Here is a 27,401-nt window from a genome sequence, read left to right on the forward strand (position 1 = left end):
TAATGTAGGCTGGATTCATCCTCTTAAGATAATTGCAAATACTATGATATTACATAGATTTTGTTAGATGCATGTCTTTTTCATGTTTTTTTACTACATTTTTTGACTTTCAGCTATTGAATCTTTTAAAATAAATTGATTTATGGAAATAATTTTGGTGCCAAAAGTTACTTACTAGCATGTGAATCAAACTTGAAAATCAAAAAGGAAGGAGTTCGCAGATTAATAGACATTGCTAAATAAGATGTCTAGATGGAGACAGTTTTACTTGTTAGAGGAGTATCATTTAAAATAAATTCTTTTCATCTGGGGTTTTAATATAAATTCTTGACAGTTAATCATGCCACATATGTAATACTGTTTTTAAACTTGAGCAAGATGAACCCTTTCCTAGTCTCTTTCCCATGGAGGGTCTTCCTCTGACCTTTCCCTAATTCTCTCTCAGGGATGGGATGCGTCTGCCTGGTGCCTGCATCCCTCCCCCACTTCTTCCAGATCCTAGACTAGCTTCCAGTAAGTCTTTCAAACTTCTAGAGTAATTTGACAGAGTAATGTTGTGTCGTGAATTTCATAATAGAAAAATAGTGGGATTGTATTTATATGTGTTTTTATTTCATTTTTCTAGGAACTTATTTTTCCTTCACTTTGTAAAAGTATCAGTTTAAGATGGATTGGAAATAAAAACAAATCTATTTTACAGTTTTTTTGAGAAGTACTGTCCTACAATTCACTAGCCCCCGGTACCTAGAATTTCCCTGCTACCTGGACCCGTGTGAACCTCCTTTCCAGGTGCTTATTTCCAGGACCAGAACATAAGACCCTTATGTGTACACTTGGACTGTGGGAAGTGCTTGCAGGGGGGTGTGGGCACTTCGAATATTTAGGCTGGGAAGTCCACGCGCTTGGTAAAGGATGGAGCTGAGGTTGGTGAGAGTGGGTGGCAGCTGTAGGCTGGGGCTAGGAACACATTTGCCCCATGACTTCATGTCCCCACAAGGAAACCACACAATTCCTAGAATTCTAAATTCAAACTTGTCTTTTCAGGACTCCAAAAATGGTAGGAGGATGGAACATACTATATTTAATGATATGTAGCTTCCATATATAACTTCTAATATTTAGACATTTGATACATGAGTTTGCATTTATTTGCATTCTTACTCTGGGCCCTGCAAATGCCCAAATGGGCGGTTCTAAAGTTGGGAAAGTTAACCTTCTTAAGAAAGATGCTTCAGATTCATTCAAATTTATATCAGCTTCTTTGGTGGATACAAATCCAGTAAGGTCTATTATTACAGAATCTTAGAGTTCAAAGGAACTTCTGATCTAATTTTGGCACTGTAAAATCTCTGTTAGCTAGTCAGCTGGCTTTTATTTGAACACCTCCAGGAGTAGGTGCTACCTAAGTTCTGTTTCAGTCATCCTTACGCAAGGAAAAGAGTTATATTTTCAGAGAAGTGTAATTTTGTTTCTGAGGGAGAAAAGCAAGTTTGAGAAACACTTTCTGGTTACAGACAGAGGACTATGGAAGAAAAATGGGAATCACATAAATTTTTTAAAATTAATACAACTTCTCAGAGTGAGGGAAATATAACAAAATAGAATTACTACACACAAAATAGGGACCGTATAACAAGAGGAATGTGAGAAGAGGAAAAAAAATGTAACTTTTGCTTCTTTTTCCTACCAGCAGCAGGAGACTCATGTTAGTCTGTGACATACAGCTATTTCTATTTGACTATTCACTTCGGTTAGAAAGTCACTTCCCATCCATACAGTTGTTCTCTATAGGGTCTTCTGTTGTCCAGCTAATTTTAGGATTATCTTCTTCAAAAAACCAATTGTAAGCCTATTTGTTTTTCACTTAATTATCCCAAGCTTCTCACCTCACCTGCTATTTGATCTCATTCATTCAATACAGGATTTTTAAAATTCATTTAAAAATCTCCCCATCCCTGTCTTCCAATAGGGAAGGAAATAAGGGCATCATATGCACTTGAAAATTAAAATTTTGAAGTGGGCAGCAAAACCACTAATATTTTTTTTTTTTTTTGAGGCAACTGTGGTCAAGTGAGGATGGTAGGTACGCAGAAGATGGAGGAGCGTGGTGAGAGACAGTTGTGGCACGTGTGAAGGTGGAAAGGCATGTAGATGCTTCAGCTGTTATGGGGGTGGGGGTGGGAAACAAAGGCATAACCCCCCCCACCACCACCTAGAGCAGGGTCCTGAATTTAGACAGAGGTTCTCTTGATTAAGGAAGAATTAATCTTTTTTAAATGTATGACTGTATTTAAAAAAAGAGTTGTTTTTTCTCTTAGTATCTAAAACTTGTAAAGTTATTGCCCTATTTTTTCTTACTTTGAGTTTTGTAAAAAATTAGCTCTATGTCATTACAATAAGGTCTGGATCTGAATAATGTGTGTATGTGTATGCACATACACACGTGCTACTCTCACAGTCTTAGGGTTTTTTAAACAGAGTGTATTTCTTTTTCCTTTCTCTCTCCTAGCCCTCCCACATTCTCACTAGGGGACAAATTTATATCTATCGATTGAACAGTCTAAAAGGTAATGCTCACAGAATGAAGCTTTAATTTTTATTCCCACCGGAGATGAAATACTCAGTGTGAACTTTGATTTGATGGTTTAGGGAAGTCCATTGTGCTCATAAAGTCTGAATTGAAAATCAATAGTTATGAAAGGAATTCTGAGAGAAAGTGTTCCTTAAGTTTTTGAGGTTCACAGCGGAGAACACAAGATAGTGTCCCCCAAATATTTTTCATGCCACTATCAGAGGTAGATTATCGGAATGAATAGCCCAAGGACTGGGGAATAAATAAGTTCCTAACATTTCCTGTTTTCCAATACATGATCATTGTTTTAGGCCACATTAAAAACCCTAGTTGACCTACTTCATCTATTTCAACTCTAAACTTCAGATCTCTATGGCTAGGTATGATTTTATGGCCAATAAGTGAACCCACCAGTCTGCAGTACCAGTATCAGAGCACCCCAGGATCTATTTTATACTTATTTTTTCATTCCTTTTTTAAACTCTAAAGGCAAGGGTATTTTCCAAAATAAACCCTAATCAACCACTGCAATTTTGCTGTGAGCTTCCATTTCTGACAGGCTTCTGTCTGGCAATGGATTCTAAAAATTCTGTTTGGATCGAGTACCTTAAACTTTGCTGAAGAACTAATAAATACTGTATGTAGGTTGATTATAATAACCAAGTTACTATGCTTCTTCTGTTGGTGTAGTGGGAGGGACCAACTAAAAAAATAAAAGAATAAAGAATAAAAGGGTAAAATTTAATAAAGACCTGATAGGCAAAGTCAAGAATGAGATGGTGAACACTTACACTTGGAGCACTGTCCTGGGGTCTCCAACTTCACCTCCATCACCAATTGTCAAGGTATCATAGCCAATCTCCAGATCAAATTCTTCAAAATTTATCTGTATAACCTAGCAATAAACAGAAGCAAACATCTCAAATATATTGCAATATGTCATAAAAATAAAAGTTTGGGCAGAAAACATTTAAAATGCATATCAGACTTACTGTACTTATCTATATAAATACCATGGGAACAGATCATGTCATACTATTCCTAAAATTCAATCTTTATAATTTTCATATGATTTTTATTTGCTGTAATGCACCTTCTGTAATAATTTTTCAATGAAATGGCATGGCTTCTGTTTATAGAACACTCTTATTTGAAGCATGATTAATGCAAATCTACTTTGAGACAGCTTTATAAAAAGTACATGTAGGTGGAGAGTGGTTTCCATACATTTGCATATATTTTTATAAAGCTAACATGCAAAAACTCAGAGTGTGCTATTTCCATTAAATAGTAAAGCTTAAAAACGTTAGACGTTAGAACTAAATTTGAATCTAGATCACCAGATTTAAAGGTATCAGATTTATTTTTGTGTATCCTTTGGTAACAGAATCCCTCAGATGTATTATAACATGCTAGCAAAACTGGGAGCAAATTATACCACAGTAAGTAATTGAGTATTATTTCTTACTAAAACATACTCATGCATTCATACATTGTTTATACATCTATGCAAAAATTCATATTTAATAAAATTGCAATTCTTAAATTAGGAACCTAATACAATATGAAATAATAATGTAATTAAGAATCAGTACAGGAAGAAATTACATAAATACTGTCATATATAATCATGCCTTGAGCAAAAAAGAGTTAACAATAAAATATTCATCAACAGATTAAAAAAAATGCCCGAGGTCACCAATTTTAGTAAAGAATAAATTAAAAAGCCATCTCTCTAATAATTTTCATAACTATTTGTTATCTTGGTAATATAAAAAGAAATTCTAAAAAATGAGAGATTTTATATTCTGGCTTTTTTAAGCTTTATAACAATATTTTTTATTATGCCTCTCCCTTGATTTTTTTAATGGTTTTATATCAATATTGACTAAAGCAATTATTTTTGTCAAATTTAAATATAGAATATATAAAAACATCGAATTGTACATTTTACATGGCTGCAGTTAAAAAAAATATGTTTCCCTGTTCTGCACTAAGTTACATATAGATACTCTCAATTGATAATTGCCTATCAGTAGAGATTTAGGTTGTTTTGTTTTTTGGGTTTTTTTTTGCTATTATAAACAACATGGTTATGGACACTATTAAACAGTTTTTGGTTCAAATGTGTATCTCTAGGTTATATGCTTAGAATTGTAATTTCTGGGAAATAAGCAAAAATTCAATTTCATGATATTGTACCATAAGTTTTCCCAAAATTATTCTACTAATTAAAATGCTTACAACTTCTGTACATTAGATTTCATTATTTCTACCAATCTCGACCGTGTGAAAAGTGATCTTTTGTATTTTCTTAATAATTAAGCTGTATATATTTTTATATGTATGTCATTTATGTTTTCTGTGACATGACTATATGTATTTTGGCTATTTTTCACTTGACTGCTTGTTTATTTATTTTTGGTGGGGAGGGCCAGAGAAAGAGGGAGAGAGAGAATCCCAAGCAGGTCCCACGCCCAGTGTGGAGCCCAACATGGGGCCTGATCTCACAACCCTGAGGTCACGACCAGAGCCAAAATCAAGAGTCAAATGCTTAACTAACTGAGCCACCCAGGTGCCCTTCAACTGCTTGTTATTGATTGCATAATTCTTTATGTCAGTGATTCCCTCCATGATTCCTTTATAGCACACATAGGAAAGAGTAATATTTAAGACACATTGAGGTAAGCAGATGAGGCTGTTTGTAATGGAAGTTTTTTTTTTTTTATCCAGGCCCTGCTCTGCCTCACAGAGAGCTAAGATCAATATCTTTGTTCTACCTGTAATTCATTCATAATACACCATTCATGATATACCATTGAGTCTGACTCACTAGTTGAGATCAGCTTTATATAATCTGGATACTAATCTACTACATGTTATGTGTGTTGCAATATCTTCTCCATATTTATAGCTTGCATTTTTTACTTTCTTTTTTAAATCTTTTGATAAGAAGATGGGCGCCTGGGTGGCTCAGTTGGTTGAGCGACTGCCTTCGGCTCAGGTCATGATCCTGGAGTCCCAGGATCGAGTCCCGCATCGGGCTCCCTGCTCGGCGGGGAGTCTGCCTCTCCCTCTGACCCTCCCCCTTCTCATGTGCTCTCTCTCTCATTCTCTCTCCTCCAAGTAAGTAAATAAATAAATCTTTAAAAAAAAAAGAGTCTATATATGGGGATGTTGGTTTGGGAGCTCTACATTGTGTTCTTTTGGTCACTTTGGATGTCCCTAAACCAACAGAAATTGGCTTAACTGTTGTTGCTATAAAATAAGACTTTATCTTATGAGTCAGATACTCCATTTTTCTATACACATTTTGAAAACCATTTTTTGTTACTTTTTGTTATTTTTAAAAAGATTTATTTACTTTAGAGAGAGAGAGCATGTGTGAGCGAGCACACGAAGGGGGGAGAGGCAGAGGGAGAGAATCCCAAGCGGACTCCCCGCTGAGTGTGGAGCCTGATGCGAGGCTTGATCTCACCACCCTGAGATCATGACCTGAGCTGAAATGAAGAGTTGGCAACTCAATCGATCCATTTTTTGTCATTTCAAATGGTATATATCTTTATATTTTCACCTTTTCATTGTTTGTATGTAGACAGGAAATTTATTTTTGCTTATTGAGCTCACGTTTAGGTGACTTCATAAGACTTTCCTATTATTATTCCTTATTATTATTATTTGTAAATTATTTTTAGTTTTGTAAATAACAAGCATATCTTCTGTAAACAACAATTTAGTTTCTTGTCTATCCTATTTATTTAATTATTTTAGAGAGAGGGAGAGGGGTGCAGTGGAGCAGAGGGAGAAGGAGTCTTAAGCCCACTTCCATGCAGTCCACTGCAGGTCTCAATCAGGACCTGAGTTGAAACCAAGAGTAGGAGGGCTAGCCAACTGCACCACCGAGGCGCTCCTGTTTATACTTCAGTTCTTTTACATTTTTTTAAAAATTTAAATTCAATTAGCCAACATATAAAGCATCATTAGTTTCAGATGTAGAGTTCAATAATTCATCAGTTGCATATAACACCCAGTGCTCATCACATCATGTGCCCTCCTTAATGCCCATTACCCTGTTACCCCGTTCCCCCACCTCCCTCCTCTCCAGCATCCTTCAGTTTCTTTCTCATAGTTAAGAGTCTCTCATGGTTTTTCTCCCTCTCTAATTTCTTCCCATTCCATTTTTCTTCCCTTCCGCCATGATCTTCCTCCCTGTTTCTTATATTCCTCATATGAGTGAAACCATATGATAATTGTCTTTCTCTGATTGACTTTATTTCTTGTATCTTAACTGCCCTGGATCTCTGGTACAATGTTTGATAGAATAGGTTATAGTTGACCTCATTAAGTTGTAGCTCATTTAAAAGGGAATGCTGCTAATATTTCACCATTAAGCGTATTACTGAGGTAATTATACTTTATGAAGACAAGGAGGTTTTCTTCTCTGGTTTTTCTTGCTGATTTAGTATCAAAATTTTCATCAAATGAATTGACACATGGATACTTTCATTTCCATTATGGAAAAGATTCTGTCAATTTTAGGATGATTTATTTTATTTTATTTTATGTTTAGTTGGATAGAACTATCCTCTAAGGGGCAAGTGGATGGCTCACCTGGTTAAGCACCTGCCTCAGGCTCAGGTCATGATCTCGGGGTCGGGCTCCCTGCTCACCAGGGAATCTGCTTCTCCCTCTCCCTCTGCCTCTATCCCCCCACTCATGCTCTCTCAAATAAATAAATAAAACCTTTCAAAATAAAAAGAACGATCTTGTAAAAATATCTAAGCCACTTTCTGGGGAGCAGTAGTTAAGCTTTTACTTCTGGTGTAATTTATTTTTCACTTGCAGAATTATTCAGGCTTTTGGGTTTGTTTGTTTTCCCTTGAGTCAATTTAAGTAAGTTTAATTTTCCCAGAAATATTTCAACATTGAGAAAGTTTTCAAATTCATTGTCATGTAGTTAATTCACTTTCTTTTAGTTTATGCCAAGTCTGGACTTTTGTCCTGTTTCTATTTCTAATATTATTAAAATGTGTTTTCTCTATTTTTACTATTTTTTATTATGGTAATATATGTGAAAAAAACTTATGCTTTTAACCATTTTTTTTAAGTGTACAATTTGGTGGCATTATGCTTATAAGGTTGTACAACCATTACCACTGTTTCCAAACATTTTTCATTACATCGAATCAAAACCCTGTTACTGTTAAGCAATAACTCCTCATTTTCCCTTTCCCCAGCCATTGGTAATTTCTAACCTGCTATCTATCTCAAAAAATTTGCCTATTAGAAGTATTTTATGTAAGTAGAATTATACAATACTTGTCTTCTTGTGTCTGATTTATTTCACCTAGCATAAGATCTTTGAGGTTCATCCATATTGTAGCAAATGTATTCCTTTTTATGGCCGAATAATATTCCATTGTATGTATATAGTTCATTTTGTTTAACCATCACTCTGTTGATAGACACTTGCAATGTGTCTAACTTTTGCCTTTTGTGAATATTGCTACTATGAAGATTGGTATACAAGTAAATGTTTGAATATTTGTTTTCAATTATTTGGAGTATATACCTTGGAGTGGAATTTCTGGGTCATATATTGATTCTATGTTTAACTTTTTGCAGAACTGCCAAATTACTTTCCAGAGTTGCTGCAACATTTTAAATTCCCGCTGGCAATACATGAGGGTTCCAGTTTTTCCACATTCTCAAGAGTTGTTATTTTTTGTTTTGTTTTTATTGTAGTCATCCTAGTAGGTGTCTTGCTTATTTTTATTTTGTTTTTATTATAGTCATCCTAGTAGGTGTGAAGTGGCCTATTATTGGGTTTGATTGCATTTCTCTAATGACCAATAATATCGAACATCTTTTCATGTATTTATTGGCTATTTGCATATCTTCTCTGAAGAACTGATGATTCCAGTATTTTACCCATTTTTAAATTAGGTTGTTTGTTTTACTGTTACTGATTTGTAAGACCTCTTTATATACTCTCAATATTAGTTTCTTTTTTTACACTTTATTTATTTTTATTATGTTCAGTTAGCCAGCATATAGTACATCATGTTTTTGTTGTAGTGTTCAATGATTCATTAGTTGCATAGAACACCCAGTGCTCATCACAATATTAGTTTCTTAACAGACATATGCTTTGCAAATATTTTCTCACATTGTGTGGGAGTCTTTTCACTCTTATGATAGTGTTCTTTGATGACTAACAGCTTTTAATGTAACAAAATCTAATTTTTCTTTTGTTGTTTTTGTTACTTATGTTTTTGTTGTCATATTTAAGAAATCATTATCAAATCTATTTGGCAAAATTTCCTCCATGTTTTCTTCTAGGAATTTTATAGTTTAAACCCTTAAATAGAGGTCTTTAATGCATTTTGAGTTATTTTTTGTATATAGTACAAGCAAAGATCCAATTTCATTCTTTTGTATGTGACTACCCAGTTTCTCAATCACCATTTGTTGAAGCAATAATTCCTTCCCCCTTGAATGTTCTTGATACCTTTATCAAAAAATCAATTGACCCCAGATGTGAGGATTTATTTCTGAGCTTTTTAGCTTTTATTTATCTCGAAATATCTTGATTTCACCTTCATTCTTGAAGGATCGTTTTGACAGATATAAAAATCTTGCTTTACATTTTGTTCTTTCATCCTTTAAATATGTCATCCTACTGCTTTCTGGTTTCCATGTCTTTTTCTTTTTAAAAATCAGCTGTTAATATTTTTGGATTTCTTGCACATGACCAGTGACTTCTTTCCTAATGCTTTCAAGATTCTCTTTGTCTATACCTTTCGGCAATTTGACTATGATGTGTCCATGTATGAAACAGAGTTTATCTTGGAGTTTATCTTGGAATTTCTTGAGCTTCTTGGATATGTAGATTCACGTATTACTCACATTTGGGAAGTTTTTGACCATTATTTCTTCAAATATTCCTTCTGCATTTTTCCCTATGGGATTCTCATAGTATATTTTTTGGCTCACTTATTCATATCCTGCAGGTCTCTTTTGCCCATTTCATTATTTTTTTCCTTTTATTTTTCAGACTGGATGATTTCAATTGTCCAAAAATTGTTCAAGTTTACTAATTCTGTCTTTTGCCTGATCAAATCTGGTATTGACTTCTGTAGTTAGTTTTTTATTTCAGTTATTGTATTTTAAATTCCCAAAATTTCTATTTGGATTCTTTTTACAATTTATATCTCCTTATTGATATTCTCATTTTATTCATATATCATTATTGTGGCTCCCTTTAATTCTTTGTCCACGTTCTTTGAACATAATTAATATAATCATTATTAATTTTTGTTTAATAAGTTCAATGACAACTTCTTCAGGGACGGTTTCTGTCAAATCATTTTTTTCCTTTGAATGGTCATACTTTCTTGCTTCTTTGTATGCTTTGTGATTATTCTGTTGTTGCTGAAACTGGACATTTGAATATTATAATGCAGTAACTCTAGAAATCACATTCTCTTCCCTTCTCCAGGATTTGTTGTTCTTGATTGTTGAATGTTTAACTTGTCTCCGTACAAAGTTTTGCCTGGATTTTTTTTTTTTTAATACAAGGAGCTTAAAAAAATAATCATTTTAAGTATATTTAGTCTGCTATAACAATATACCATAAACTGGTTGGCTTATAAACAATAGAAATTTATCACAGTTCTTGAGGCTGGGAAGTCTATGATCAAGATGCTGGCTGATTCAGTGTCTGGTGAAAGCAAGCTTCCTCATCCATGGAAATTTTTTTTTTTTTTCATCCTCTGGACCTGAGCATTTCCCAAAAGCCCACCTCCTAATATTATCATATTGGGCATTAAGATTTCACCACATGAATTTTGAGTGGACACAAATATTCAGGCCATGACAACACTTCCCCCAGTCTTTAGGGATTGGCTCAATGCTGGGACACTCTTTTAATACTTAGCCAGATCATTCACAATTCTCCTTAGCCTTCACTTGATGCTTACACTGGGCTTATAGATCAGCTAGTGGTGAAAGCTTAAGGTCTTCTCAGGTCTTCTGAACATGTGCCTTGTCCTGCACATGCATGTGACTTTCTAAATTCTACCATATACTGGAGGGTTTTCAAATGCCCTCATTTCCCAAAAAAACTGTTATTTCTAGTGACTCATTCATGATAGCTTGCTTCCCTATGTGTTTAGTTATATTTAATAGTAAAACCATATTTATTTGAGCTTAAGACTTGAGAATCCTGAGGCCCTAAATTGGGTATAATTTTATTCATTTTATGCTAATTGGATCCAAGACTTACTACCAAGCTGGTGCCATTTTAACATTCTCTGAGGGTTTTAACTAAATGCTATATTTCATGTTTAGCTTCTTCACCTATTGATCCAAGCAGACTAGACCCCAGTCTTAGTCTTCTCATTCCAGAGATTTATTGCCATCTGCTCCAAGGAAAACCAAGCTTTCTTCCCATTTCATCTTCTATTTTCATTTTAACTGATGTTCTTTTCATTATGTGTGTATATATTTATGTATGTGTGTACAGTATCTATGCATAGCCTTGTTAGATTTTCTTTGTTTTCTTGTAAACCAGAAATGCACTGAAAAATATGTTTCTTGTTTTTCAGTGGGAGGACCTCTGAGAGTACCTCATCTGTCATTTTACCAAAAGAAGAAATCCCAAGATCCACTTTACCCCAGACCATTGCACAATATATTGCATTTAAAATTAGGGAATGCTTCCTTTTTATGCCTTTAAAAGCCTAATCAGCTAGTAGAGACAAATTAGGTATCGAATAAATGACTGATAGTTTGATTGCTATTTCTATGTCAAACTCTTGACAGTCATTATTGTATAATCATGTCCCAAAGGATTTAGACACCCATTTAATGGTAGATTTTATTTTGCCTGAATTGTAACTGAGATTCATGTATATATATATATATATATATATATATATATATATATATATATATGTAATAATGGGAACTCTACTTCATTTTAAATTAAGTGATGAGTTAATTACTAACTAGTCCATGTACTTTCAGATAAACACTTAACCACTGAGCTGTCACTTGAAATTTTAGACACTTGTAATTCTTGAACAGTTTCAATGACACCCAATCAGTGAGAAGCTGGAATAGTCTGATTGAATTTGTAGAATGCATTCATTTTAATTTGATTCATGTAGACTTAGTTTAAATATTTTTACTGGAATAGGCCTTTAGAAGTAAAATCTATGCATTAAAAAATAAAAACTAATTTTGCCTCAGCTGGAGACTTTAATATAAATAAAATTTATAATAAACTTAAAAATACTACATTGAAATATTTCCAAAAGAAAAAAATAGAAGGTATAAAGATAATTTGGGAAAACAAAACAATAACAAAAAACTTTGTTTACACAAGAATGTACTAAGTAACATCAGGAGTCTGACGTGAAATTTTCTTTTATGGATTCCCCTTTAATATGGAATTGACCAAATAGGCATTTTCTATCCCTTCATTTTTGTTTAATGTGGAAATAAAATACAAAGTTAATAAAAAATCAACAAATACTCACCAATGCAACATGAACACTTTCCCTACATGTTTAGTTGGTAGTAGGGCTGAAACATTTACTAGGGAAACTGGAAGAATATAATGCATGTTTGTAGAGAAAGAAATGTCATATATTTGCCTCTCTTATTTGTTCCTAATTATTATATGTGGGCGGGAAAAAAAAACTGCATTTAGCTCATGGGACTGCCGAAAAAAAAGTTGTGATAATAAAATAGGCCCCTGAAACATAGAAGTAATCTATAATTGTCTTGATTTCTTTTAACCAAATAAGCCACTCTCTTGACTTCCATTTGTAGAGTAATGACTCCAAATGGCTTACATAGTGCTGCTTATTGAGAATTATGTTAAAAACTTTTAAGTTACTCATGTAGTCAATTAAGAATAATCTCATGCATTTTATCATCGCTTTCCAGAAGTTAGAAATCTGTAAACAGCATTAGATATTAAATACTTAGTAGATCCATTTCCCATAATGCTTAAGATAGAAGTTTTCATAAGGTACTTTGAAAGAAGTGGTATATAACCTAAGTCTCATAATTTTTATTCTCTGTATCATTCACAGAGTATTTAAAACCATGACTTCTACATTACTAAATTTCATGAAGTCATGTAAAATTCCCACTAAATTATATACTTTACCCATGAAATTTGAAATATTAACAAGTATTTATATTGTGTGAGTCACTAGGCTCAGTGTCATATATGTACTGCTTTATTTTAATCCTAAATTTTCTGTAGTGTATATTTGCACATTAGTTTGGCCATTCAGCACTTGAATATCTACCTTGTGTTTGAAGAATTAAGAATCTTGGTAAGAAGCACAGCATAGTTTCCAATAAGATCAGATATTCTGTTCTCTATCACTAATTGCATTTAGAGTATAGGCATGAGATCTAAGCTTCCCCAACTATTCTGGCAGGGGGCTGCAAAAGAAAGAGAAACATCCAGTTTGAGGAGTAATAGTGGTTGTAATACAGAATGGAACTGAAGTCCTAGAGCAGCAACATCCAATGGAAAAAATCCTCCTAAAAGTCGGAAGCAGGTTGGCTTAATACCACAATCCATATACTTAAACATCGCAGTATTTTGCATTTGCATTGTAAAGATCTGCAATATAGAAAATACTGTCTGTCTGCCAAATACCTGATTTGTAATAACACAGTTTGTAAATATGTCCTTTGATGTGGGGCATATGCCTTATGTCTTAAATAGTGATGGCAAGAGGAGATAAGTTCTGAAATCTAAAAACTATTATTATGTCAATTCCTTGGGATAAAAGTATAGGAAGCATAGATTGGTTTCAGCTATTTTATCTTTCATGGTAAAATCTGTATTTTCTATGCATCAAAATAAATCTGAAAACTCATGAAATTCCTCAGTATTTCTCTAGCCGCTGACCATTGTATAAAACATTCTGCACTAATATAATCAGCATAACTTTCAAATGAATCTTTGATGATGTTTATATAAATTAATGATGTTTTAATATTAATACCAAGCCATACTCATTAGTGAGACTAGGGTGATATAGCTAAGGGCCTGGGCAATGCTTAGAGTTTAAGTCTCATCTTTGTCAAAGAATGTTATATTATTTGGGGAAAGTCTCTGATATCTATAAAAGAATGCTCATAATTCATACTGCCTAAAGTTGAAGTAGGCATTCCATTAAACAAAGTTTGTAAAAGACACATACTGTGCTTGATACAGAGTAGACCCTCAATGATGGCAGCTATTATTAGTCATGATAAGCTAATCATCATAAAACAGCTGTTCACATCTGTTCACCATGATCTTGAAAATGAAGTTCTTTTTTTGAAAACCCCACTATGAGTCAAAGAGAAGAGGACCGTCCCCAAACTCTATGCTGCTAAGAATTTATCTTTCCTGGAAGCAGCTTTTCTCCATTATGTTTGTTTCAGAATGATAATTCACTCAGATATTAACAAGTATTTTTGCTACCAGGTGAGGAAATCCAGAAAGCATAATATATGCATATGTATAAGATACACAAAGTTTAATTAAGTTTAAGGTGTGCAATGCCAAGTTACATAATCAATTTGATATCTAATTAAAGCACTTCTTTTTTCATATACTTTCCAGACCTTGGGGATCGCAGTCCAATGGGGAGACAAGACAAAACAAGATAAAGACTATACCCCATCTTATGTGCTTTGGGATATGGACACATAGTGTCACATGGAAGCAGAGAGGAGAGCCATCCAATCCAACTGGAGCGTAAAGTGGAAAGATTTCCTCAAAGAGGGAATCCCATGGCAGTACAAAGTAAAGTAAAGATGAGAATCGGGTAACAACTTTCTAGGGGAGAGCATGAAAATGTCACAGTGGAAAAAAATATTCTTTTTTGTTTCTGTAATATAAACTGTGAAACATGAAATGTGGAGAAGGAAAGCTAAAAATGGAGGTAGAGACCTCATCATGTTATGGACTTTGAACTTTATCTTCTAAATGAGGAGCAGCAAATAATGGGTTTTGAATATAGTGTTGACAGAGTTGTAATTGTTTTTCATATGCTCCATTTGGCAGTGGGAACAATCTGAATTTGAAGAAGAGCGGGGCAGAGTTAAAAAGATCAAGACCTAAACTTTTGTGTGAAAGTAGGTGTTGAGAAGAGTAAACTCAATCTGGATTTCTTTACCTCAAATAAAAATGATTATGGTAATTTTTCCCCTTTCCTCTTTTTATACATATATAAAGACATTATTCAATGGGGTGCCTGGCTTAGTCACAAGAGCATGCAATTCTTGATCTCGGGATCATGAGTTTGAGCCCCATGTTGGGTGTAGAGATTACTTAAATGAATGAATGAATGAAAAAAGCGCTATTCAAAAGCCAACTCAAAAATCTATGCTTTGGGGAGCCTGGGTGGCTCAGTTGGTTGAGCATGGGACTCTTGGTTTCTGCTGGGATCATGATCTCAAAGTCAGTGATGGGATCAAGCCCCTCCTGGAGCCCTGCATGGGGCTCCGGGTTGAGTGGGAGTCTGCTTGAGATTCTCCCTCAGCCCATCCCCCAGCACATTATCTCTCAAATAAATAAATCTTTATTAAAAAAAGCTATGCTTCACAGGACTATTTAATCAAATTTTATTGGGTATAAAATCTAATTTAGACAAAGCAGAATATGTAGTGTATTTGTTTAAAAAACAAGTATTTTAGAATAATCCTAAATCTGACTGTTTCTGTGATATGTATTATGTATTACATGTGCATATGGAAAATTAATGTTAAATAACTAGTAATCATTTGAATTTGCTTCTCTTTGTAAAAAGGAAATATACAAAGGTAAATACACATGAAATTTGTGAAACAGGTAAATATTTTAAGATATAAAAGTCTTAAATATGACACATGCAAATCCAACATTTATTCATTTCAAACTAATTTCATGTTAGAGGAAAGCATTAAACACTCATATTCCAGAAAGATTATGTACTGTAGTATTATACTTGGATTTTTTATTACAGAAGATATATTCTAAAACTTGACTAGACCATTCAAAAAGAGAAGTGCCAGCCTAAGGAATTCTTTAGTTTCACCCACTTAGCTGCCAGCATCAGTTAATAGTTTCAAATCTTACAAGGGTTCATATTTTAGAGATGGGGGAAGGGGGAGTCTGGAGACACAGGAAGATATTGATGGAATGATAAAAGCCTTCAGCTTTGTTTTATTTTTTATGCCTACTCTGTATCTGTACACTGTTCTTCCCCTTTAGGGGTTTGCTGGTACTAACAATGATAGATTAAATATGGCACTACAAAGGTTTCACTGAAGGGAAGAAGCTACATAAAAATGAAAAAATGCATCAAATATTAAATCTATAATACAATATACAAAATTGTTAGTTCTTTTCTGTCATTTATTTATGCTTAGCTACTGAAGGATATAAATTTCATAATGCATGTAAATTATCAACTTCAACTTAAGAATTTTGAAGAGAATACTTACAGATAATGTTTTTGGTTTTAGGAGGGTAGTCATCACAAATTTGTATATGTTAGGTTGTACATACCAAAATTTTTTTGAAAACAAATATAAATGAGGCTCATTAAAGTGAATTTTATAAGAAGGGATATTTTACTGGGTTTGTCCCTCATTAATAATGAGGTCAGCTTGATCCAGAATACTTATCTCTCTATTTTTCTATCTATATCATTTTTACAGATGATATTTGACTTAAAACTCTATTTAAGAATTATATCAAGTCTGTGGTGCCTGGGTGGCTCAGTCGGTTAAGCGTCTGCCTTCGGCTCAGGTCATGATCCCAGGGTACTGGACTCAAGCCTTGAATCAGACTCCCTGCTCAGTGAGGAGTCTGCTTCTCCCTCTCCCTCTGCAACACCCCCCACACTTGTGTTCTCTCACTCTCGCTCAAATAAATAATAAATAAAATCTTTAAAAAACATATTAGGTCAAAATGACTAAATACACAAATATGGTAGTGAAAAATCAGATACTATACACATATATAATGAACCATAGAGTGGGTTCTAATTCTTGTCTTCAGTTTATTCTTACCATTTTTCTTATGACACCAAAGAAGAAGCATGCTAGATATTAGCTTCTCAATTCATAGTGTTTGTTGTCAACTTTTTGTTTATTTAATTTCTTCTAGTCATCGATTAATGGATTTTTTTATCAGTTAATATCTATGGAAAACCTTGTTTACCTCCCAAATTATCTTCCCAAGTAAGCAATTTAGGTAGAAGTCCAAGAAGTTAGGGTACAATAGGAATTATTTGCTACTGAAACTGTTGCTTGCCACAGCTATCCAGGAAGAATGATTCCTGGTCCATGAATGAATACTCTTTGTGGCAAGGGGTTGGGATAAAAGTGAGGAGAGGTAGATATACTATTGCTTCCTTTTTTGAGAATTGCACTTCAATTAATAAGCCTCTAACTTAGTTTTTGGATGTTACATTGAAACATAAATCAGATAATGTTAAGTCTTTTACCTAAACACTCTAAGTTTATTTAATTCATTCTATAAATATCAATTTAGAACCCACACTTTACCATACCCTCTTCTAATGCTAGGGATATAGACAAACTTTCCTCCCTTCATTGGGGAAATACACAAAAGATAGAAAACTATTATATAATATAACTCCATATAAGGTCTTGAAATATTCATAAGTGTTATGAAGTGCTATAAAGAAAAAGCATGGAGACAGAGAGTGATGGAGATGGTCAGTGATGGAGGAAGAAAGAAGGTGACATTTGAGAGAAACCTGAATGAGGTAAGAGGGCAGCTGGTTAGGTCATACTTTTCATTACACTTTTGGATACATTCCAGAATGCCCTGCATGATCTGGGTCTTATTCAGCTCTACAGCCTCTATTTTTTCAATTATCCTCTTACCCACTATGCCACAGGACCCTTGTCATCTTTTGAGTTCTAGGAGACAGCAGCGTCTTCATGGACCTTTGCAAGCAATTTTAATTCTCCCCCACTCTCCTCTTTACATTGCTAAGTCTCTTGTCTTCAATACTGGCTTAAATTTCCCCTGCTCTGAAGTGTCTTCACTGACAAGTCTAAGCAGGCTCCTTTTTATTCCATCCAGAGTGTTTCTTTCAAGTTGTGACTGTGAATTTCTGCATTTACTCTTCTATTTTCTATTTAAATCCCTAGCTGGAAACTTCCTAAAGGCAAGAAATTAGTCTTTTTTTAATTGACTCTATTGTAGACCAACTTTCTAATTAGTGAAAATGTAGGATTCCCTGGGACAAGTTTAGAATTTATAATATTGTTGCTCATCTGGCCATTCCAAGATATATGGCATTTTATATGGTTGCTCTTGTATGATAGAGATCATCACAGACTGAGAGTTTATAAAGAGGATATGGAAGAGGTCATAAGAGAAAAAAAAAAAAAGACAGCTACCACATTCTGTATCTGCAGATTTTGCTACCTGCCTGCTATTTTTCCCCTGGTATCACAATGTGATTGGTTATGCTGTGAGGTTAGGTCAGGAGGAGCAAGATATGTAATACAGAGCAAAGAGATTACCCAGAATTGTGCATTTCGATGATATGTGCATCATATGTGACTCTGGTTGTATGAGAATAATCAGATCCTCCAAGTGATTCTCCTCCACATTGGTTAAAGATTTCCAGAAGCTAAACAACTTATAGTGCTAAGAAGAGCAAGAACTTGATACTTAGGAACAATACTGCACTCTTCTCTCCTCACTAGCTAGCTGCAGCTCTTGTTGAGGCACTGAGCAGCTGGGGCAGGAAATGATGTCCCAGAATGGTAATTGTGATTCTCATAATTCCAAGGTTGTCATTAAGATAACCTTCTACTCTGCAGCAAAATATCTCCGGGGCAGAAAGCAAAAGCTCACAGCTCTCTCCAGTTCTTTTTTTCAGTCTCTTTTGGCAGAAGCCTATTCTGAATTCTTAGAAACATCTGCTGATGGCTTCTGATGACTAATACCAGCAGGGAGTCTCCACAAGGATATTCCAAGTTCTGAAATGTGTGAGAGCATGTGTTAGCTGCACAGCAGGAACCTAAGCTCAAACGCTGGTGGTGGAGGCATGATGCATCAGCACACTTGGAATACAGTGGTGTGGTGTGGTGTGGTGTGGTGATGGTGGTAATACTAATTGTACTGGTAGCAGTAGTAATATTATCATCAACATTTTATAAACATATCCTCTATTCCAGACTCTGTTCTAGGTGTACTACATGCATTACTTCATAGAATCATTCCAAGAGCCCAATGAGAAAGGCAGTATTTTACTACTGAGAAAACATAAACCCAGATAAATTTTTGGTGCTGATCTGTGATTCATTATATCATTATACAGAATGTATATTTGTATATACATAGGCAACTTTTATATTTGTATATTAGAATAGGAGGAAATATTAGCACTAAGGATGGAAAATATAGAAGGGAAGTAAAATAAACATTTATGTTTTATTCTAAACTGTGCAATAAGTGATGCTTGATCTTCAGAAGAAAGTAAAATACTGAAAGTCAATAATTGTTAGTGGAAATATTCACTTCTTATGTAAAAAAAAAAAAGCTGTGTGTTGCTTCTGTCTTCAAGATTTAAAAGGAAGCTACACCTAACCTTAGTAAAACTGCAGTATAGAATATCGGTCATGTAACTATGGAATTAACTGAAATGCATGTGACAAAGAAATTAGTTATTTAAATGTTATTTTAAGAATAAGAGAAATATAATGCTTCCTAGGATAAATAGATAGCTTATCCAAAGAAGAGAGATTTTAAGCCCTGGTTCTTTACATTTCTTCATGCACAAAAATATACACCAGAAAAATAATGGTTTTTACAAGAAAGACAGATTTTAAAGAGTTACAACTTTTACAACTAAAAAGAGATATGATCTTAAAAACTATACTATATTAAGACTTGTTTGAAAAGTCATAAAAGAATCATTCATAAGCTATGAATAAACAGCTTATTTTTAAATAAGTATTTATTAAGCTTATTTTTAAATAAGTATTTTAACTTTTTAAAGCCAGTAAATAAGTATTTATTAAGCTTATTTTTAAATAAGTATTTTAAATTTTTAAAGCCAGTACAGTGTCTTGCATACAGTAAATTATAAATAACTATTTAAAAATTGTTTCACTTAAATAAGAAATTTTTTTATAATTCATTATATTATTGCATTTAGGTGATTTTGATAATATAAACAATTGCAAACAATATTTGCTGACACAGATAGATATTTACACAGCTATTTGACAACAAATATTTGTTAAATATTTGTGTCAGACAGGTTTTAAGCTCACTCATAACCATCCCTCCCTTTCTCATTATTATGGAAGAACACTGCTCATTCCAGAACTCTCACTTAAGATGAATGATGATTAAAAGGCTGGCCCTTTAATTAATAGATGTAAGAAGTATGTGGTTTAGTTTGAAGATGTTTTAATGTCTCTTTTTAACAAAAGCTTCTTATTTTCTATTTTACTGCCCTCTCCCTTTCTGCCCGTTTTTCACCATTAAACACCATGATGTTTAGATGAGGAGTTTTGGAAGCAGGAAGGGAATTCCCTGCCTGAATAAAATACTATGTCTCAAGGTTACCTCAACTGGATACCCACTACACTTTTCTACACTAACAACTGAAGATGTACATAAATGTTTCTATTCCCTATTTCCTATAATCCTAATATAATCCCCTGCTAGGAATAGAGAGTGAAAAGTGTGAAATAGAAATGGCATGGAATTTTAGAACTGAATGATATTTAAATCTGTCTTTAGATAAAAGGATCCCTTTGGGAAGAAAAAAGTGACAGAGTGAGGCACAAATCAAAAATTTCAAAATTTGCCTTTCTCACTTTCCTTTATCTTTTTTTTTAAGATTTTATTTATTCATTTGCGAGAGAGACAGACAGAGAACAAGCAGGAGGAGAGGCAGAGGGAGAGGGAGAAGCAGACTCCCTGCTGAGCAAGGAGCCCGATGCGGGACTCGATCCCAGGACCCTGGGATCATGACCTGAGCTGAAGGCAGACACTTAACCATCTGAGCCACCCAGGCGCCCTCACTTTCCTGTATCTTGAGTACTAATTAGAGTAGCTCTCTTCTGCTAGATGAAGACACCGTTCTTTAAAAGCCCTCTGCTCTCCAATTTCTTTGCCCTTCCTCATTCCTACCTGTGATAGACAGAAAAATGGCCTCCCAATGGTATCCATGCCTTAATCCAGGAAATTTGTGAATCGATTTCTTTACCTGTTAAAAAGGGACTTGCAGATGTGATTAAGTTTAAGGACTCTGAGATAGAAAATTTATCCCAGATTACCCAGGTGGGCCCAGTCTAATCACACAAGTCCTTAAAAACAGAGGAAGAATGCAGAAGAGTGTGCCAGAGAAATGTGATACCAGAAGGACTAGACAGACTTTGCTGAATTTGAAGATGGAGGAAGATAGCTGGGAATGGCTCTTGGCTGAGAATTAGCCAAACAACTGGGCACCTTGACCCTACAACCACAAGGAATTAAATTCTTCCAAGAACACAAATAAACAGGAAACATTCTTCCCTAGAGCTTTCAGGGAAAAAAAAAAAAAAAAAAAAAAAAAAACAGAGCTTGCTGACACCTTAATTTTATTATAGTGAGGCCTGTACTGAAGTTCTGACCCACAGAACTGTAAGGTAACAACTGTGGGTTGTTCTAAGCCACAAAGTTTATGGTAATTTGTTACAGCAGCAATAGAACCATCACCATCATATCATCCAACCATCATGACTCTTATAAGTATTCTTTAGTGTGGCCACACACTCAACCTTCAAATTTAGGGAAGTCACTTAAGTTCTCTAAACTTGCTTTTGCACATATAAATTAGACATAATAATAGCAATTACTTCATATAGTCAGTGAGAAGATTAAGCGAGATGATACATAAAAAGAGCTTAGAAGAGTACCTAACATATTAATTTTGTAACAGAGATTGTCATACCTTTCCCAAACATCCTATTACCCTTTCTTCCATGGTACTAGCATTTCTAGCTGGTACCAACTTATCCTAAATAAAAAGGCTGTACTTTCCATCTTTCTTGCAGCTGAGTATGATCATGTTGCTAAATTATGGTAAAAATTATGTGTGTGTGTGTGTGTGTGTGTGTGTGTGTGTGTGTGTGTGTGTTGTAGCCGATTCTAAGAACCTTTCTTAGGAAATAGCTTGCATTTGTCTTTATCCTTTGCCCTCCTTCTTCTTTATCACTTTCCCCATCCTGCTTCCTGGAATGTGTGAAACACCATGCTGGAGCCTGAGACACAATTCTGGAACTTGAGGGCAAGGGCTCCATCCTGGGAATGGTAGAGTAATAATTAGCCTAAGTCCTTGAGGAATTCCTAGAGCAGAGCAACCATGACCTACAGACCACATGCATATCTTGTCTAATTCTCTCATTGGAGGTTTTCTGTCACTGACAGCCAAACCTAATCCTAACTAAGTCTGTATATCCTGGTACTTCTAATTAAGGATTTATTTGTCCACTCTTCTAATTTCTTTTCTTATGCCAACTCCCAAAAGACTTTATTTGGCTGCATCAAGTATACTAATTGTCACTATTTATGTGAATCACTTAATATTTATGCTTAATTTTCATGTAGCACAGCTCTGATTATGCGTATCATTCAAAAACAATTATAATATTGAGGTTAAAGTGTTAGGGACACCCAATAGTTAGCAGGGGGAGGAGGAGTAAAAAAAAAATAAACAAAATAAAACTACTTTGTATTTTGCATACTTTGCCTCCTTTTTTTCAGAAGAATCAGAGAAGTTCCAAAGAAGAGCTACCAAATGTAAATAAACCAGTGACATTTTTGCTTAGAAATATTTAATCAATTCTTTTAATAAACATCCATTTGAATAACTTTCATATGACAGCTACAATACTAGAAGTTAAGGAGGCGAAGATTCAAACATTTTTTTTTTGAGTGTGAAACTAAGGAAAACAGATGAGTAAACACACAATTACGACATAATATGACAACTGGTGACCAATATGCAGAGTAGGATCCTAAGTCAATCTAGGTGGGAGGATGGCAAAGGGTTCCGTGCAAAGTGAAACATGAGTTGAGGGCTAAAGAACGGCCAGGAATAAACCCTGTCAGGAGTCAAGGGAAGTGCAAACAGAGTAGGCAAGCATAGAGAGCCAGCCTACCCCCCAAACTCGAGGGCTCTGGTAGCGCACTGGTGGAGAGTGCTGGGGCACCGGCCTTGAGAGATAAGACAAGTTCAGGTTGTTGATGGAGTCATCCATGAAGTTGCACAGATCTGTTTAAATATTTTACCAAGAAAGGAGATATCATTTCATTTTAGAATAAAATTTCACACTGGATTTATTGATAGGCTTAGGATGGTATGAAAATGAGACAAAGATTCACTATTTGGGAAATTGGCTGATAATCCGTAGGAGAAATAGACAAATTGGGTGAGAGAAAGTTAAGCACTTTGAGACATACTAGTGAACTATAATGAATCCACTAGACATTGCATTCAGATGTGTGAAGGAAGAGAAGAATACAGAATAAAAAAAAGTGTTTAAATTCAGAACATGGAGGAAATTGAATTTTAAGGAGATGGCAGAAAAGAGGAGTACCAGGAAAAGACTGAGAAGGGGAATATTCAGGAAATGAGAGAATAAAGAAGCCAGGGGAAGAGAAAGTTTCAAGAAGCAGGAAGTAAACAATAATGTCAATCATTCTATGGCTATTTTTTTTCTTTTTCACTTTACTAATTTGTTATTGTTTAAACCAAGCTTTTATTATAAAATATAACATATTATTGAAATTTAACAGAATTTTTTGTTAGTAGAAAAGGGGGAAAAATAACTGTGGTCCTCTATCCAGGGATAATCCTCTTAACATTTTGGAATATTTCTTTTTATTTTTTACTTATTGATATCTATTTTTATGAGACTGAGGCGCTACCTACTGCGCTAACGAGGCACCTTTGATATTTATTTTTAGATGACTATTCATTGTGCCTGCACCGAGTAATTCACTTCAAATAAAATATTTCAGCTAAATAAACCATTTGACAAGAAGACACATTTCACTGGCAAGGTCAGTGCCTTTGATAGCGTCCCTACTTCCAAGGCTGGGGATACCCTTCAAATGGGTAAACACAGCCACTTTCCCTGGCTTGAGGGATTTTCTAGTTGTTTTCCCTGGTTTCCAGCCCATTGCTTTATACCAAGATCTGTACTTTACTTCTAGGCTCTTTCTGAATCCTGACTTGGTAGGACTACCAACCTGGCTTTGATTTGTCCTGAACTGCTGCCTCAGGATGGCTCCCATTGGCTCCTACTTAAAGGTAGCAGATCCTGTCAATGCTCCACCCATATTCCTGCACATGTTTCTTGTCCTTTCTGTTATCTGTTTGCTATATTCCATTTTTATTTGCCTCTAAATGCCTAGAGATACAAGTCTTTTGGAGGCTTTCTTCAGTCTATGGGAGCTGTTATGCCCACACATGAGCCCTGAACGACCTGGCTCATCTTTAGCCTATGATTATGGGACATAGAAAAAGATGGCCCAGCTCCCTTGTACCAAGTTGGAACAAACTCTGAGGTATAATTCACACAGGCACGGGATCTGGCTGCAGCTTGAATTTTGCCTGAAATTTCACCTTTGTTTAACTTCTTTCCTCTCCTGCTTCCCCCACTCCCTTAATAGTTTCCTGGGTGTACTTTTTTAATAGATCACTTGTATATAAATCCTTGTCTTGAGTCTGCTTTTTTTGCAGAAAAGACAGCTGCAGTCTGCAGAAAAGTGACACTTTCCATGTCTGGCTGAGGTTTCAGACCTGGCACCAAAGCTTGGCATGGGTCCCAAAACTCTGACTGTTTGGCACAAAGAACCAGTGCCTGTAAGTGGGCAGACTAAATGAAGTGGCAAAAGGCTAGCTGCAATGCTGGGACAGTGACAATATGGAAAGGCTTCTGATGACAGTGTTATGGGTGGCAGTCAAGGGTGCCCCATAAACTCTTCATAAACTGAAGAGTTTATGGGGAGGAGCCTTGAGTGGGTTTTTTATGGGTCTAAACAAAAACCATGAATGGTTGTAGTGAATACATGAATAAAATATTTACAATTGAATTATTTTACCACATTATAAAATAGACCCTTACTACTTATTTTTTCTTAAATAAAGAGTAGAATGGAATGATCTGCCTGGAAAGGGATAACATTCCCTATTAGAAAAGGCTGTCCTTCTTTTTTGTTTTTTTTTAAAGATTTTATTTATTTATTTGACAGAGAGAGACACAGCAACAGAGGGAACACAAGCAGGGGGAGTGGGAGAGGGAGAGGCAGGCTTCCCTCAGAGTGGGGAGTCCGATGCAGGGCTCGATACCAGGACCCTGGGATCGTGACCTGAGCTGAAGGCAGACACTTAACGACTGAGCCACCCAGGCAGCCCAAGGCTGTCCTTCTTGACCTGCATTTAATTCTGGGGCAGGTGTCTATGAAAGGTAAGGGGAAAAATTCCCATCTATCATGTCTCTTCAACAGAAACCAAATGCGTGTCATATATAATAATATAAAGTGTTATAGTAAAATTTTATCAGAACTGTATGAAAATCCCAATAAGTATGTTTTTATGATAGTGCTTGAGAAAATATATACAGGTATAAATACTACTTAATATATCATAAATAGAGTTAACATTTATTCATAAAGCAATATAATTGCCACCAAAATATTTGCTACTCATTGTGCACTAATTTTAGACCATGCTCGATCAAAATGCCTAATAATTTCTCATGTATTCTATATGCTTTGCTTATTCTTATCTATTTGTTCTTTTATTTATACAGCAAATATAAACTGGGCATTCACTATGAGCTAGGTACTACTCTTATGCTTAAACATCTTTAATTACTTAATATATGTCAACATACGTATTATGGTCTACTTGATGATGTCATCCACTTAAAATTGTCTTTGGAATAAGGGATAGCATAAATAATATACATATATGATATGTTAAATTTATAAGATAATGTCCAATGTACAGAGTGCTGTTGTTTATTGACTTATGTGATCCTCCAACATTCCTATGATATGGCAGGGCAAGGATAATTATCCCTGCTTTGAAGAAGAGGAAACGGATATTCAGGGATGCAAAATGACTTGCACAAGAATTCCGGGCTTCTGACTCTTAGATCAGAACTCTGTCCATGTATCACTTTATGTAGAAAAATAAGGAAGTTATTTTTAAATAGGTCAGGAACATTCAGAATGAGTTCCTAAATATACACACTTAAAATCATGCCAGTCCCTTAACCTTCTTCATTGTTATACCTAGATTATAGTAAACAGTATTCTTTGTATCATGAGGTAGAAATGTGAGCCAAATTTAGAAACAAGTTAAATATCCATAGTCCTGGGGGCGCCTGGGTGGCTTAGTCAGTTAAACGTCTGACTCTTGGTTTCGGCTCAGGTCATGATCTCATGGTCGTGGGATCGAGCCCCGTGTCTGGCTCTGAGCTCAGTGTGGAGCCAGCTTCAGATTCTCTCCTTCTCCATCCTGCTCATTCTCTCTCTCTCAAAGAAATAAATAAAATCTTTTTCAAAAATATTCACAGTCCTGGAATACAAAAAAAAAAAAAAATGTGCTTTTGGCTACTGTGACCCAACATTTGTTTTAAGCCATAGTCAATTCACATTCTTCTGGTGACCAATTTTACTTCATCTGACACTTCAGACTTCTTCTAAACTAGCAAGGGCTATAATCTAAACTGAAGTCAACCTCACGTGCCTGTCTTCATTCTCTCTGAATTGTATTCTTCTATGCTCGATTAGTTTAATCTTTTATTACTGATCTCCCAGTGGATTTTATTTTCTGAGTTGTGAGATTTGCTGACATCCTGGAGACATCAGTATTATTCTTACAAACAGTCATCCAATGTGGATAAAAGTGCATCCCCTTAAAATTAGAACAAGAACTGGTCAAAAAAACAGAAAGAATTCTATTCCACAACATTTTTATCTCAGTTCTGCACATTATACTGAAGAACTATTCATTTTTAAAAAAACATTTTTTGACATTACTATTAATTTATGTTTACATTAGAAGACCCACTTCTCAAAAGGATATTAGAAATCCAAGAAATTAGAGTAAAGGTATCCAACATTACCATATGTTTTCAAAAGCTAGATCCCTCTTATCCCAAAGATAGAGGAAATAAGCATATAACCAATTTGCAGGATATGGGAAAATGTATTAGAAAGCAAACAGGAGAGCTAAATATTTCAATAGATTCTTTATACTAGGTCAAGAGACAATAAAAATGATGACTGTATCATTAGCCCCCTGCCTCATGGTTCCTTAGTGATAAATAACAGAAAACTATTTTGGCAAAGTTAAGTAAAAAATTTTAAAAAATAACGAAATAAAGATATGGGGTAGTTCACAGTAGTAAGGAAAAGCTAAAATCCCAGGTTGCCAATAGGAGCATCTCTTCTACCTTTCCCTTGAAGCCCCTACAAAAACTTCACTTGAAGCAATTCCCTTGCAATGGGGTATTTATTCTCCTTAAGACTAATCACTAACCATTGTCACCACTCATATTCCCTAAAGCAGAGAATCAATCTCTCTGTGGTGATCGTTGAAATTTTCCCCGTATGATATGGTAGCCCCACCAGCAACATGTGGCTATCGAGTTCTAGAAATGTGGCTCATCTCAATTGAGATGTCTTTTAAGTGTTAAATACATTCTGGATTTCAAAGATTTAAAATGAAAAAAATAGTAAATTATTTCATTAATAATTTTA

The 27,401-nt window shown here is 34.8% G+C and overlaps 1 protein-coding gene across 4 annotated transcripts in view; it reads right to left on the reverse strand.

Annotated features, from left to right (window-relative positions):
* Positions 1 to 27,401, reverse strand: part of CSMD3 (CUB and Sushi multiple domains 3) — a 1,160,406-nt gene that overhangs the window by 562,359 nt on the left and 570,646 nt on the right. For all 4 annotated transcript variants that reach the window (XM_027574671.2, XM_027574666.2, XM_027574669.2 and 1 more), the window contains one exon: positions 3,364 to 3,467. In XM_027574671.2, coding sequence (XP_027430472.2) covers positions 3,364 to 3,467 — 104 coding nt within the window. The remainder of the gene's footprint in view (positions 1 to 3,363; positions 3,468 to 27,401) is intronic.

This window comes from Zalophus californianus, chromosome 4, assembly GCF_009762305.2.
Source record: "Zalophus californianus isolate mZalCal1 chromosome 4, mZalCal1.pri.v2, whole genome shotgun sequence".
NCBI lineage: Eukaryota > Metazoa > Chordata > Mammalia > Carnivora > Otariidae > Zalophus > Zalophus californianus.